Source organism: Salvelinus namaycush, chromosome 27, assembly GCF_016432855.1.
Source record: "Salvelinus namaycush isolate Seneca chromosome 27, SaNama_1.0, whole genome shotgun sequence".
Classification (NCBI taxonomy): Eukaryota; Metazoa; Chordata; class Actinopteri; order Salmoniformes; family Salmonidae; genus Salvelinus; species Salvelinus namaycush.
This window is the reverse complement of record NC_052333.1, coordinates 30,058,635-30,074,707: the sequence shown is the minus strand read 5'-3', so window position 1 is coordinate 30,074,707 and position 16,073 is coordinate 30,058,635. Positions and strand designations below refer to the sequence as shown.

At 42.1% G+C, this 16,073-nt stretch overlaps 1 protein-coding gene across 3 annotated transcripts; it reads left to right on the top strand.

Moving 5' to 3' along the window:
- Positions 1–1,860: 1,860 nt before the first annotated feature.
- On the top strand, positions 1,861–15,472 carry LOC120022423 (cyclic AMP-dependent transcription factor ATF-6 beta-like). 3 transcript variants are annotated; one of them, XM_038966309.1, is made up of 17 exons: positions 1,862–2,170; positions 3,617–3,696; positions 7,581–7,662; positions 7,893–7,952; positions 8,051–8,133; positions 8,340–8,526; positions 8,694–8,858; positions 9,151–9,314; positions 9,471–9,650; positions 10,260–10,342; positions 10,487–10,681; positions 11,554–11,661; positions 11,945–12,044; positions 12,207–12,274; positions 12,404–12,506; positions 12,639–12,723; positions 13,119–15,472. In XM_038966309.1, exons 1-17 carry the CDS (start codon positions 2,098–2,100, stop codon positions 13,391–13,393), a joined length of 2,091 nt encoding a protein of 696 aa, XP_038822237.1. In that variant the 5' UTR covers positions 1,862–2,097; the 3' UTR covers positions 13,394–15,472. The 3 variants fall into 3 exon arrangements, with proteins under 3 accessions (XP_038822235.1, XP_038822237.1, XP_038822236.1); XM_038966308.1 differs by having other exon boundaries at positions 9,151–9,347; XM_038966307.1 differs by having other exon boundaries at positions 1,861–2,170; positions 9,151–9,650.
- The last annotated feature ends 601 nt before the right edge of the window (positions 15,473–16,073 follow it).

Sequence of the window (16,073 nt, the reverse complement as noted above, 5' to 3'; positions counted from 1 at the left end):
TCACCCATGTCAGACCGTTTTCTCTGCTACCGCACGGCAAGCGGTACCAGAGCACCAAGTCTAGGACCAAAAGTCTCCTTAACAGCTTCTACCCCCAAGCCATAAGACTGCTGAACAATTAATCAAATGGCCACCAGACTATCTACATTGACCCCCCCATTTGTTTTGTACACTGCTGGTACTTGCTGTTTATTATCTATGCATAGTCATTTCACCCCTACCTACATGTACAAATTACCTCAACTAACCTGTACCCCCGCACACTGACTCAGTACCGGTACCCCATGTATACAGCCTTGTTATTGTTATTTTATTGTGTTACTTTTTATAATTTTTTACTTTAGTTTATTTGGTCAATATTTTCTTAACTCTTCTTTAGACTCTTCCTATTGCTGGACGGCAGGGACTGGGAGACTAGTCAGGATTGAGGGGAAAGTTGAACAGAGCAAAGTACAGAGAGATCCTTGATGAAATCCTGCTCCAGAGCCACAAATACCTGACTGGGGCAGAGGTTCACCTTCCAACAGGACACCGATTCTAAGCACACAGCCAAGACAATGCAGAGATGGCTACGGAACAAGTCTCTCAATGTCCTTGAGTGAAGAAGACTCTAGGCTATAATCGCTGCCAAAGGTGTTTCAACAAAGTACTGAGTAAAGGGTCTGAATACTTATGTAAAATGTAATATCTTTTTCGAATTTTTTTGAATACATTTGCTAAATAATTTAAACCTATTTTTGCTTTGTCATTATGGTGTATTGTGTGTAGTTGAGGGGGGACAATTGAATACATTTTAGAATAAGGGTAAAGCAACAAAATGTGGAAAAAGTCAAGACGTCTGCATACTTTCCAAATGCACTGTAGGCCTAAGGCAGAGACAATAAGAAGACAGTGCTGCATAATAAATTCAACCACACCGGTGAAGTCCACAAAGCATATTGCATGTAACAGACAGTTAGTTACATGACCTACAGCATGGTCAATCAAGTTAATGTTTCCGACATTTTCGGACCACAAAACAACTATTGATTTAGAACCATGGAGTTACAAAAACAGTTGCTGCCTCCACTATTCCAGCACCATTTCACCATCAAATCACCTCTGCTTAGTCTAATGACAGTGACAACTAAAATATACCAAAACCTAGTCCAATCAATGTAAGCTAAATATGATGTGGTTGTCCATGGTTCTGATTTGTTTGTGCATACAAGTCGAAGAAACATGACTCACTCAAGCCAATGCCATGATCCTCTATCTCATGTTGACTAAACGGCCTATCACTGTCATACACGCTTTAAGTTGGTTGTCTTGCTACCTGGCTAAAAACTTAAATTCATGGGTAACGTTAGCTAGTTAACACTAGCTTACTACATCTAGATACATATTGAACTTCCATACTCTCAGGCAAGGGGCACAATGTAGGAATGTATGGTTGGATCAGATTCCCCGTTATAATCATTCGCCAGTACGGAGAATCAAGTAAAACCACAAATCCAAAACCCTATCTCCATCCATTGATAATTTAGAAAAGAGACAACTTTAGCTAGCTATCAACCATGTGTTCAAATGAAAGGTTTCTTATTGTTGAACACGTGATTGATTTTTAGAGCCTGTCCTTTGAAAGGAATACCTAATTACATGTCTACCATTGAAGATTTTCAACGTCACTCAAAATTCTGAAGTGCGTTTTGGCCGATTCACCTTATAAACCTCTTACTTTTGTCCATCTACGACGGTCTACTCTGCCTGAATAGTAATAACATTATTGGATAGGGCGACTGAAGAATCAATCTAACAAATCCTTGCTTTGATTGGATCTTGCATTGAAAATGGGCGGGCTTTTACCGGAAATTTCGTTTCTAGTCTGGATGTCGTCATATGCGAGATGGTTCTGTGGACCGAGTGGATATTATGAAACAAAATAAATACAAAATCGAATGTTTCGCGTAAGAAATTATAATTATCTTTTGCACGTCGATGGACCCAATCGCCAACTGAACATCATTCGCTGTAAATCGAATTCGCGGATTTATCTTTTTTTAATATAATTGATCGGTGATTGTCTCACTCCCTCTAATTAACAAACGCCTTGTGGCTATGACTACGGATTTACTATCTGATTTGGATAGTCGTTTCTTCGCTGATAACCTTCTGACAAGCGAGGATTGGGGTAAGTGGGAGAGATAATAAATGGTACTGTAATGCATGTTTACCACCTGGGAAGCATGGATGCGTTAGCTAGCTAAAATGATCAGCTAACTAACGCGACTTTAGCTGATAACGAATGCGTGAAATTGACTATGCATCTTTCATTTCCTAACCTTACCAGGTTGACCCTGACAACAAATAATCATAATGTTAAAGTTGGTGGTAGTTTGGTTTCTTGCGTGGGTGTGTGCGCGCGCGCGCGCCTATGACTAGCTATATGTGCGCTGGGCAGCAAACCGGATATGTCACTGTATTAGCACATATAGGAGTGTTAACTTTAGTTATAAAAAGCCTTTGGTATTAGTGTGAGAAAAGCTTGTGCTCTGGAAGCTTTCGTTTTCCATAATATAAAGGCTATCTGAAAAGACCATCGATCCCAAATACCTGAATTACAAACGTATGCAATATGTGGAATAAAACCATAGGCCTTTGCCTATCTAAAGACTGAAAACCAAGCTGGCTTTTTGCGACATCTGGGTATCTCGGGCCCTTTTTTTTTAAAATCAATAGCATTTGCATCTGACAGATTGGCTTGCTTTCATTGTAGGGCACTGTATTTTAGATACACAGACCTTTCCCTTTTACTGACTCCCTGATCATTGCTTTTGTATGCTGAAGTTTGCAGACTTAAGTCTGGTTGTCTCACGCAATCTGTAAACTGTGAGCACTTTAACTTCCTGTGATCACTGAACTTGATTAAATTTTACATTTACTATTTATGATAGACAGCATTTAACTAGTTAGGCCTGCAGTATGAATCAAAACTAGTTGTGGAAAACGAAAAGCATTCTTTCAAGAAAAAAACATCCCATGATAATGTAGGCTAGAATTCATTTCAGCCCTAAGTTGTCCCTCTAGTTAATGGGGTCTACTATTATCATGAGTAGCTAACCCTTGGCTAATTAAAATTCAACAGTAATGGGGAACAATTCTCAGCACAGAGCAGGTTGGTTACTGATCCCTCTGCTATTGAAGATGGGTCACCTCAGGGCAGAAAACCTCCCATCTCATGTATTTTAAGCCAGCTTCCCCTCCATTGCTTAGATTTCCCTCAATTTGTAAAGCCGGAAAAACCAAACTGGACTCCTGTGAATTGAAGCTGCTTTGAATTTAAAATGGGTGTAGAAAAGCATCAAATCTTGAGCTCATTTTAGGTGTGTTTATGATCACAACCATCATTTACTAGTAGATCCCTCTTCTTGTTTTAGCTCAAAGGTCAGAGTCGTGTTTCAAGCCCTTGTCAAACCAAATAAGGCACGGGAAACCATGGCGACAAGGGGTCACTGTGGTATAGTGATAAGGCTTTACTTACAACCGCTATAGCAACTGATACTCAAGCAACTTGCGTGTCTGTCCATGTGCATAATTATGTTCCTACAGTGCTAACTAATTGGTCTGTCTGTCTCAGATGCCTGTCTGTACCAGTGTGAGAGCATGGAGGAGGGAGAGGACGGAGAGTACACGAGAGGGCCGAAATATGAAACATCGGTACGGACAAAGAGATTTTCTGCTTACAGACCCTGACTGTATTATCTGACCACTGTACTACACATTTTGTATCACCACAACAAAGTTAATTCAAAGCTATCAATGATTTAGACCTAATTTCCTGTCTACTCAACATGAGGCCTATTCTAGGAATGGGCATTTGAAATGTTTTGACAGTTAGCGCTCTCACTTTTTTTGTTGAGTACTCCAACAGGGGGAGGGGGGTCTATTTTAGAACACAAGGCTCACACTGGAAATAAATATGTGTGCATTTATCTATATATAAAAACAAGTGTCATTTAAGATTCATTTATTGTAACTGTTATATTATATTGTGGAACACAATCTTCAAAAAGGTAGTAACCTTAGGCTTCAACAAGCAAGTGTCACTGCTATGACTGTGTAATGGTATAGCCTTGTTTTGTTAATTTAGCAGACAAGACACTTTTTATTTCCCAAGCCCTATCACATTCAAGACGCATCATTTCTAGAAAAAAATTATGTCATATAACTGAATAAAATAGAACTGACTATTTTTCTAAATGAAATAAGTTGCTGATGCGCATATCGCGTCTGGAATAGTTATTCTCAGAGTAATCATTTGAAACGGGGCTCAATTTGGCGAGTTGAGAGACAATTTTCTGAGGGTTACAAACAAAAATCTTTCATCAATATACAGTTGTTTGATTTAGTTTATTTAGCCTTTTCTTTGGAATTTTTCTAAATGAATTAAGAATTCTACATTGAAAACTGCATGGAGATGAATTACGACCACAACATCTGTTTAGTTAGTAGGCCTGTTCTTAATGATTCTGAAAATACACTCTTTGTCTTTATCAAACAAATGTTTTGGCATATTTTCAGCGTGGAACTGGTCTATGTTTAGTGGGGGTTATAGCCTAGGCTAACCAATTCTAAATGGCATTATCAGTTTGCAAAGTAGCCTAAGCGGAAAATCGACGGGACGCAATTATTCCAAAACTGCAGCTCGTCGTTGGAACACTTATGTCCCTACATCAATCAACTCAGGGACGGAACACAATTTGTTGTCGTTTGGCAAGGAATGTAGCTTGTGTATCCCATCAGTTAGATACAAAAAAATTTGGGGCATTTATTTCTGTAGGCCTAACGAGAGCTTGTGTGCGCACTTAGCACGCGTGTGTAGAGGGAGTGGACGGAACAGTTTAGTGAGTGAGAGAGACACAGAAGGGAAAATGAATTCAAAGAGAAGAACTGATGCTTGGCTTGGTTTCTTTTTTGTTGTTGTTTCCCGCAAATGCACATGTAGAAATGGAACAGTAGAGTCAAAGCAAATTAACATTGTCTTCAAGACAACAACAAAAAATATGTAAAATCGGGACAAATGTTTTCTTGCCCATTCGGGCAGCCACAAAGCACATTCCACAAAATAGTTTGACTGTCAAAAAAAAAGTGATCTTTAGTCGGGTTAAAGAGAGAGTTTTGACATCCGTTTGAGGACTCGATTACTCATGTCCATCCCTATTCCAATCTACATCACCTACAGGTAGCCTAGTGGTTAGAGCGTTGGGCCAGTAACTGAAAGGTTGCTGGATCGACTCCTCGAGCTGACAAGGTAAAAAAATCTGTTGTTCTGCCCCTGAGCAAGGTAGTTAGCTCACTGTTCCCTGATCTGTTCCCCGGTAGGCCGTCATTGTAAAATAAGAATTTGTTCTTAACTGACTTGCCTAGTAAAATAAAGTTTAAATAAAATAGTGTGCAATAGTGCGGCAATCTGCTCATTCAGCCTTTATCAAATCAAAATAAAATAATTTTATTGGTCACATACACATATTTAGCAGATGTCTTTGTGGGTGTAGCAAAATGCTTGTGTTCCGAGCTCCAACAGTGCTGTAGTATCCAACAATACACACACATCTAAAAGTAAAGAGTGGAATTAAGAATATATATATATTAGGACGAGCAATGTCGGAGTGGCATTGACTAAAATACAGTAGAATACAATACAGTATATACAGTCGGAAGTTTACATACAATTAGGTTGGAGTCATTAACTTGTTTTTCAACCACTCCACAAATGTCTTGTTAACAAACTATGGTTTTGACAAGTCGGTTAGGACATCTACTTTGTGCTTGACAAGTAATTTTTCCAACAATTGTTTACAGACAGATTATTTCACTTATAATTCACTGTATCACAATTCCAGTGGGTCAGAAGTTTACATACACTAAGTTGACTGTGCCTTTAAACAGCTTGGAAAATTCTGATAGGCCAATTGACATCAATTGGAGGTGTACCTGTGGATTTATTTCAAGGTCTACCTTCAAACTCGGTGCCTTTTTGCTTGACATCACAGGAAAATCAAAAGAAATCAGCCAAGACCTCAGAAAAACTATTGTAGACCTCCACAAGTCTGGTTCATCCTTGGGAGCAATTTCTAAACGCCTGAAGATACCATGTTCATCTGTACAAACAATAGTATGCAAGTATAAACACCATGGGACCACGCAATTGCGTTGTGATAATTGCATCATACCGCTCAGGAAGGAGATGCGTTCTGTCTCCTAGAGATGGACGTACTTTGGTGCGAAAAGTGCAAATCAATCCCAGAACAACAGCAAAGGACCTTGTGAAGATGCTGGAGGAAACCGGTACAAAAGTATCTATAGCCACAGTAAAACGAGTCCTATAGTGACAACCTGAAAGGCCGCTCAACAAGAAAGAAGCCACTGCCCCAAAACCACCATTAAAAAAAGCCAGACTACGGTTTGCAACTGCACATGGTGACAAAGATCGTACTTTGGAGAAATGTTCTCTGGTCTGATGAAACAAAAATAGAACTGTTTGGCCATAATGACCATCGTTATGTTTGGAGGAAAAAGGGGGGCGCTTGCAAGCCGAAGAACACCATCCCAACCGTGAAGCACGGGGGTGGCAGCATCATGTTGTGGGGGTGCTTTGCTGCAGGAGGGACTGGTGCACTTCACAAAATAGATGGCTTCATGTGGAAGGAAAATAATGTTGATATATTGACGCAACATCTCAAGATATCAGTCAGAAAGTTAAAGCTTGGTTGCAAATGGGTCTTCCAAATGGACAATGACTCCAAGCATACTTCCAAAGTTGTGGCAAAATGGCTTAAGGACAACAAAGTCAAGGTATTGGAGTGACCTCAATCCTATGGAAAATTTGTGGGCAGAACTGAAAAAGCGTGTGTGAGCAATGGGGCCTACAAACCTGACTCAGTTACACCAGCTCTGTCAGGAGGAATGGGCCAAAATTCACCCAATTTATTGTTGGAAGCTTGTGGAAGGCTACCCAGAACGTTTGACCGAAGTTACACAGTTTAAAGGCAATGGTACCAAATTATAATTGAGTGTATGTAAACTTCTGACCCAATGTGGTGAAAGACATAAAAGCTGAAATAAATAATTCTCTCTACTATTATTCTGATATTTCACATTCTTAAAATAAAATGGTGTTCCTAACTGACCTAAGACAGGGAATTTTTACTAGGATTAAATGTCAAGAATTGTGAAACTGAGTTTAATTGTGTTTGGCTAAGGTGTATGTAAACTATCGACTTCAACTGTACATATGAAATGAGTAAAGCGTTATGTAAACATTAAAGTGACCAGTGATTCCATTTCTATGTATATGGGGCAGCAGCCTCTAAGGTGCAGGGTTGAGTAACCTGGTGGTGGTAGTCGGCTAGTGCTGGCAGTATCAGTATAAACCAGGCAGTGTTACACACTACCTAGCAGTAGTGAGAGTTCAGTGTGTGTGAAGGCAAAGTTAAGGGGCAACCCCTGTTGGGGCAACCAGCGGCCCACCCCCTGCCGACCTACTGACTAATCCAGACGATGGCCTAATTCTGCCCTCCGCTTCCTCTCTCTCCTCGCAGTTTGACAACGATCTCGTGCTGACCCTTGATCCTGACAATCCCACGTCGCCATGGAGACACCTGGACGACAACCTTCTCACAGGTGCAGAGATTAATAAAGCGTGGCAGGAAGCATAAGGAGAAGTTTTCCTTTTTAAAAGTATTCATTGTGGTAGTAGACATGTTATTACTACTATAGAAGGCCAATGAAGTAAAATGGCAACATCACTTCAGTTTATCAGTAGAGTGTCATTGCAGCGTCGGTTGTGGTGTACTTTTAAAACCTTTTTCCCTGCCGCTCTCTCTGCTCTGCCTTCCTCGCACTCTCTTAAGGGGACGTTCCCGTATTGAAAGATGAAATGACGATAACGCAGCCTTTGCCAGTGGACATGTGTAAGTCCCTCTTTGGCTATTGTGTATGTGTTCGTTTTATGGTTGAATGTGAATTAATCACGGTGTCCTTTTTGTATAATTTGTGTGTGCTGTTCCAGTGTTCCGGGTGAAGGCGGAGCCTCCCTCCCCTGCCTCCTCGCTGGCCTCCGACTGCTCCCTGACCTCACTCCCAGACTCACAGGTCAGTCCAGACAGATCAGCTTCCACATCACACTACTAAAGGCACCCTATGCGATATTGATGCATCACAGTTTAGAGACTCTGAGATGCAATGTACACAAAGGGCACATTTTCAGTGACATAGAGCCTAGTCCGAGTATTTCCGAAGTAACCAAAGTGTGAAGCCTGTTTTTTATAAAATTTCTTGCACATCTCTCTACCATTCAGATCACAGTGAAAGGAGAGAACCCGCCCACGCCTCCTTATATGTTTGGAGATGTGCTGGCACCACCACTTGGCACATTTGAAGTCACGGTGGCCTCTGCACAACTGGCCCGACCACAGTCCAAACTGCCGCCTCAGCAACACCAAACAGCAACCCACAATGGCATGGACACACAGGCACAGGCCACAGGTACGCGTTTCTACAGTGACGTCAGCTATTGATGTGCTGCACAGGAAAGACTTCAGCCACGAGAGCACGCTTCATGTTTAATATTATGTACTTTCGGTGCAAATGCTCTTGACATTGTTCTTGGCAGACATTTTATAGTGCGTGTCATGTTCTCTCTCTCCCTCCAGTCCACCCCACTGCGGCCACGATCAAAGCCAGTACCATCCTGAGCAGTAAGCCTCTCATCCAGCCCAGGCCTGTGTGTGTAGCGGCTCTCCCCGTCTCCCAGGCTCCCAGTCCGGCCAAGGCCCTCATACTGCACAGCCTGCCTAGCAGGGACCAGAGCAGGCCTGGTGAGTCCTGGGTCCAGACGGACCATTTTTCACACATTACCTTATTCCAGGCTTACCGTTTGGTGAATGCATGAGGTTAATTAAAGGGGAGCGTTGAATTCCAAGTTATTTTATGCATCTCTGTGTGCGTGCATGCTCAAATCACCACAATACCTATTCATGTCTATTCCTGTGATTTGTTGATTAGAAATGTATTTTATTACTGGTATTCTGGATATTTGGGTGTGTAAGAGACCATGACATAATACGTTACGTAATAGCTGAGTGATGTCACCTTCTTTTCCTCTCTTAGTGGTGCTTTCCCAGTCAGTCTGTCTGGGGTCCGCGCCAGCCATCGTCAAAATGGAGCCCGTCTCCCCCACCATGCCTCACTGCCATAGCCCCACGGCCCCATTCCCCAGCAAACCCATAGTCCCGGCGTCCTCTCTGCCAGGGAGCAACTGCAACGGCATGGATGTGAGTGTCTGTCAGTCGCATGTCAGTCAGTCAGTGAGTAGTTCTCTTTCACGCTCTTCTTCAACCGCTGCCTTACCCCGGGCTTCACTGTCAGATCACACGCCCAGTTCTGCCGTGATTAACTGTCATGCGCTCTCCCCTCCGACCGGGTCTCAGATGAAGGTGATGAAGAGGCAGCAGCGGATGATCAAGAACCGGGAGTCGGCGTGCCAGTCACGCAAGAAGAAGAAGGAGTACCTGCAGAACCTGGAGGGCCAGCTGAGGGAGGCGCAGCAGGAGAACGAGCGCCTCCGCAAGGAGAACCAGGCCCTGAGGGAGAGGCTTGCCGGGAAAGAGGTACAGGAGGGGTGGAGAGAGGAGTGGGAGGGAAGACGGTACAGGGGAAGGGAGAAAGGAGAGGTAGTGGTGGAGGGGTAGGAGAGAGAGGAGGGAGGGTGGCAGGGGAGCGGGAAAGCCAGGAAACCTCCCTTAAGCAAATGTGTTCGGTGATTACATTACTGAGGCAGAGATGTATTTCCCTAATGAACCGGATGGACTGCTTTCAATTTAAGATTTCTAAATGAAAGTCTTAAGAATGTGGTTAAGATTTGACTGTTATTAAAGCAACAGCTAGGAATACATTCAAAGAGGACATGTCGGTACTTGCGTGTTTACTAGGGCCGGGACGATTCCAGTATCGCAGTAGGTAAAAATGAAAGCACGAAGCAGACCAAAGTCTTTTGGTTCTTTAAATACCTGCTGTATGTAAAATATTGTGTTCTATAGTTTGGAAAATAAATACATTTGACTCTGGATGACAACATAATTGTTTCCAACATCAGGTCTCTTTTCCTGAAGTTAAATCCGCTTCGTGTTTTGTTTCCTTGCCACAATACTGAGTATCGCGATACTGGTATTGTCCCGGCCCCAGTGTTTACACTGCTCTAAATCTTCTCTCTGTTCCAGGGCAGTGAATCTGGTAACAACAAGAGGGCTGTCTGCGTCATGGTAGTGCTACTGTTCATGACCTTCAGTTTCGGCCCTGTCAGGTAAAAGTCACTGTTCATAGTCACTGCCATTCAATGACGTGTTATCAATTGGCAAATTGGCCCCCCCCAAAAAAATCCTGTTTTTAAAAAGTAATGTACATAACTGCATGATTTAGTTGATTTTGATTGAATGTTTTCCTCCAGTATCACAGACAGGAAGCTGGAGACGGGGTTACAGGAAGAGGTGGTCCCTCACACAGGAAGAAATCTCCTGGAGTTTGAGACGGCTCGGGAACATAGCAGAGTGGAGGAAAGGCTAGATCCTGAGGAGGAGGGAGGAGAGGATGGGTGGAAGGGAGGAGAGGTGGAGAGGGAATCCACCGATTCATACCAGTTTAGGTTGGTAATAAAGTCCAATTCATCGTTAACTCTGCATATCCACGATGGTGAGCCTGTTCATTATGACCACAGCCATCTGCGGCTGCTGACCATGTGGTTCTAATCGATGGGGCTTTGCAAACATGGTTCAGTCAAGTAGAACGTCATTGGAGAACAAGACCGTGTTTGAGCTTTGCAGAAGACATGCATGCAGTCTAGTCATTGAGAATGCAGCCACACTGGTCTGAAATTATAAATATGTAACAGGCAGTGGTGGAAAATGTATTAAATTGTCATACTTGAGTAAAAGTAAATTTACCTTAATAGAAAATGACTCAAGTAAAAGTAAGTCGCACAGTAAAATACTACTTGAGTAAAAGTCTAATTGTATTTGTTTTTAAATATACTTAGGTGTCAAAGGTATAAATAATTTCAATTCCTTATGTTAAGCAAACCAGACGGCACCATTTTATTACGTTTTTTACGAATAGCCAGGGGCCACTGACACAATTTACAAACGAAGCATTTGTGTTTAGTGAGTCTGCCAGATCAGAGGCAATAAAGATGTCATGGGATGTTCTCTTGATAAGTGCTTGAATTAGCCCATTTTCCTGTCAAAATGTAACGAGTACTTTTGGGTGCGAGGTAAAGTGTATGGAGTAAAAAGTACATTCTTTTCTTTAGGAATGTAGTGAAGTAACTTACTGCTAACAGGCTGTCATGAAATGATGTCCACACAACTTGCCTGTAAGATGTTTACTTCATGTTTACATCTCTTTAAGGACTTTTGCCCTTTGAAATCACTATGGTTTTCCATATAATATTATTTTATATCATGGTTAGGCTTTCAGAAGGATGTTTCAATCTGAATTACATGTTTTGGCTGTTTTCAGGAACCTGAGTGACGTGTTCAGCGACGTGAAGGACCTGGTCCTGCAGGACATCGACCGCTATTTCACCTCCAATGACTGCAGGCAGTTCAACCGCTCCGAGTCCCTCAGGTCAGCAGCGCTGCTATGGTCCTAACTCAGGCGTCCAGGAGTCTCTCTCTGTCATCCCGTCTCTCACCACATTATGCAATATGATATTGAGTTTCACCATCTACAGTGCACCTGCGCTCTCAGACAGGCCTGTCACTGTATCCATGTTCAAAGGAGGCAGTGTGTATATATATTATATATATATCCCCATAGATCCTACTGTATTTTGTATTCTACTGAATTAGTCAAGTTTCTGTGTACTCCCCTTGACTTCTACAACTGACTGCTTCACTTTCTCACTTAGGCTGGCGGATGAGCTGAGAGGATGGGTCCACAGGCACCAGATCGACAGGAAGAAGTCTGGAGGGAAGCCAAAGATTGTGAAAAAAGCTAAAATAGCGCAGGTGCGGTTTCATCTAGTTTCTTAGTATTTCTGTACCGGATCATATTTTTGTAGTATTTCACATTCCCACGTGAGTACACATGATACCTCTGGCGTGTTAAACGACCTAGTTGATGTGTATTGTTTTGGTACACATCAGTTGTTTCCCTTCCCTTTTCTACAGAAAGCGCAGCTTAGGAAGACAAACATCTCCAGATATCTTCCCATTCAGACCCATCGTTCCATTGACAGGTAACCGTTGTCGACCACATTTCCCAGTAATCAACAGTGGTGTTCATCCTTCAAAGTGATTAGGGGGAAAGAACTGCTGCTATTGGTATTTGTGGTCTTGGTCTGACCAGAAATATTTGTCTCTCACAGTCAGATACAAGTGTTCCCTGCTGGTCCAGAGATCAGCTACAGTGACTTCATGGACGCCATCGACCGGCGTGAGGACACCTTCTACGTGGTCTCCTTCAGACGGGTAAGACGGAACAGCAACGCCAAACCTCTAGGGAAGTGAAACCGAGTGGGAATGAAACGGACAGTGGGTGCCATTCACATAATGCAAGACGTATGTCTGACATTCATGAGCCTACGTTCTCTCTCTCTGTAGGATCACCTGCTGTTGCCAGCTATCAGCCACAACAAGACCACACGGCCCAAAATGTCTCTGGTGATGCCAGCTATGTCTGTCAACGGTGAGTTTGCTTTTCTTGATATCTAGACGGAACTATCAGCTCTTTAGAATTGTGCCAGAATATAGCCCCATTGCACTGCTGTGCACTGTTTTAAAAACTTTTTGAAATGCCCTCAATCTTTGAACAACGGAGATGTTGAATACATTTTTGGGGTGAATGAAGAGGCATATTACGTAAAATTGTCAACACTTACTAATTAGCTCCAGGGGCGCTGTACTACCATGGCTGACCCTGTAAAACAACACATTTCACTGCACCTAGCCGGTGTATGGGACAAAAAAATTAAATGTTGGGGGGGTTGTTGTTAGCCTCTGTATCTGTCTATTGTACACTTCTTTCCCTGTCAGTATGTCTTTTTTTACATTGCACTCTTTCGTTCTCTCTCCCTCCTAAAGAGAGTTTATATAATAAATCCCAGGGCTATGAGATGATGATGCAGGTGGATTGTGAGGTCATGGACACCCGGATCATCCCCATCAAAGCCTCCGCTGTTCCCCCGTCCCTCCGCGACCCCCCTCCCGCTCCCCCCGCCCACCATCACCACAGCAACCACACCTCCCTCCGAGGCCGCCACCATCCCCACACCGGCGGAGCGGCGTCTCCACGGCAACCCTTACCTGCCAGGAGACAAGAGGCCGAGTATTACATCAGCCAGGGGGGTGGGGTTTGAGGTTAGTGAAGGTGAACAAATGAGAGGGGGATTGGAGGAGAAAGGAGAGGGTAGTGTGAAACGGGAAGGAGGGTAGTGTGAAACGGGAAGGAGGGTAGTGGGAAACGGGAAGGAGGGTAGTGGGAAACGGGAAGGAGGGTAGTGGGAAACGGGAAGGAGGGTAGTGGGAAACGGGAAGGAGGGTAGTGGGAAACGGGAAGGAGGGTAGTGGGAAACGGGAAGGAAGGTAGTGGGAAACGGGAAGGAGAGGGTAATGGGAGAGTGAATAAGGGAGAGTAGGAGGGTTGTAGGAGGCAAATCTGTCGGAATTATGGAGGACATCTGTACTAATTGAAACAAATGATTAACAATGAAGTTACGGTGCCACAATGTTGAAACGTTGTCCCAGCAACTCAAAGCAAATGTGTTTATTCTACTGAAGACTCAATATATTAATAGACCAATGAGTAATACCCACTTCACAAACCTGATCTGTTCACTATAGAAAAAGTAAAAAAAAAGATTTAAAAGGTTCACCAATGGCTCCTAACTAAATAATTTCTTAATATATACTTTTTGAAAACCTGCCCAAACATAGACCTAGCAGTTCACTGCACTTAGACACAGCACAGAATTAATCACTGAAATATATGCAGCTAATGGTAGTGGACTGCTCATGGTTTCATTTGAGAACCATTTTGTGTGGAGGTTCCGTTTTGTATATTTAGTGTTTATCGCTCTCCATTGAAATTCCATTCAAAGGGCTCCTGCAGAAAATTCAGGTCAGATGCTAGTCAGCTTGGATTTGTTTTTTTGTTTGTTTCTTTTATTATGTCAAATGTGTTTGGATTTGAATGAGGAGTATTTAACTTGTGCTTATTGGTTGTAAATATCAATGGTAGCTTTTGAGATATTGTTGTTTTTTTCAAATTTATAGCTATATTTTGCTCTGTCCTCTAAACCTCATCATCTTATGGGCACAAACCTTCCGTTCCTATACTCCAGAAGTTAACACGTAAAGTACATGGATCGGCCTAAATATATTTGCTTTGAATGCAGACGACCACCTTGATCATACAGTGTGTTGTGTGTTTGTATATACTTGTCATTTTTTTATCACTTGCACAAAGTCTTGCAACATCGAGCTTGATCCACTGTATCTCCATGTAATTATGGAGAATGGCAACAGATTTGGTAGTACAGAAAATAAATATAGGCTGTGTTAACATCTGAATACATTCTCAAGGTCATCAGCAATATAGCGATGTTAAATTACTGACACCTTATCCAGAATCATCCAGGTACTCTGAAATTCTAGAATTGATTGTGTTTCTTATACACGGTATATGTAATGTAATTCTGTAAGCATCGTTTTCAGTTGTATTTGGGGGTTTTACCCCCCCAAATGCAGTAAGCTTGAGTCTTCTGACCAAAAGTGGTTTCTGAGTCTACAATGAGATTTGAAGTCATTTTCATTAGTTGCAAACTCTGTCTGTGAACTCTCGCTATGTTTCGTCTGTCATGCTCTGCCTGATTAACTGCACACTTCTTCAGCAAGTGTATATGTTTGAGAGAATGCCGTTTTATGGGAATACCACCCATTGTTTTTCATTTTTATATAAAAAGTATAATTATTCTTATCAAAAGAAATGAAAGATAAAAAAATGTACATTTTTTTTATGAAGCTGTACAAGTTATGTGAGGGGGTTTTGATCTCTTTTTAGTTGTATTTCCATTTCAGAACCCACTTTAGCCAACGGGAATACAGGAACACAATGCTACTAGTGATATGGTGGGGTGTTGGATCCAAGACATTCCCTTTTTGCATGTACATGTCAATTCACTCTCTCACACAAACACACTCGCCACACACATGCACATTATATGTACACACACACGGCAAAACTTTAAGCATGAAAATTGGTGGTTGTAATGGTAGCAATGTACATATGGTCAATGCCTCTTTTTTTTTTTTCTTAAATGAATTTCTAACTTTAAAAATGATCTTTCTCTGATTTATACGACAAGTTTGAACTGCTGCCTTTTTTGTTTGTAGAAAATGAACATTGAATTTTATAAATAAAGCGATTTTTAAAGTCAGTTTAATTTCTCTCGCACATACCAAAAAAACATAACTTGAACATAACTAGGGCTCTGAACATGGCTATCAGCCAACTTTTTTGTTTCAGTTTTGCTTAGAATTCTTCTTTACGGATTCAGTGTATCACTTTTTTTTTTTTACCTTGATTATCTCTTAAACCGAAGGTCTCGTTCCAGCATCTTTTATTGTTGATACAAAGAACATCCTTGGTTTAGTCTGGTCCAAATAAGCAGATAATACCCTCTCTACTGAATGCTTCCACTTCATCTCACTGCTGCATGTAGCCTGACAAATGCAAATGATTAACAAGTCAAATTTGTCTTTGCAGCAGGAGGAGAAATTTGCATCGGGGGAAATACATGCAAAAGGACAACTTCAAAGTAAAGGAAAACTGGTCTGGTGACCAAGTCAACAGCGTCATATAGACTGGCAGCAATGTTTCTCAGTACGAGAACCCATCATTATTCAGGGCCAAGCTGAGGTAGTTTAACGTTCAGCACATACTTTACTATCTCACGTCATCAGTATGTTTGAATTCCCAGAGGACAGGGCACTACTTTGACAGAGAACCAGGGGCCAAATTGCTGAAGTAAATGCCCA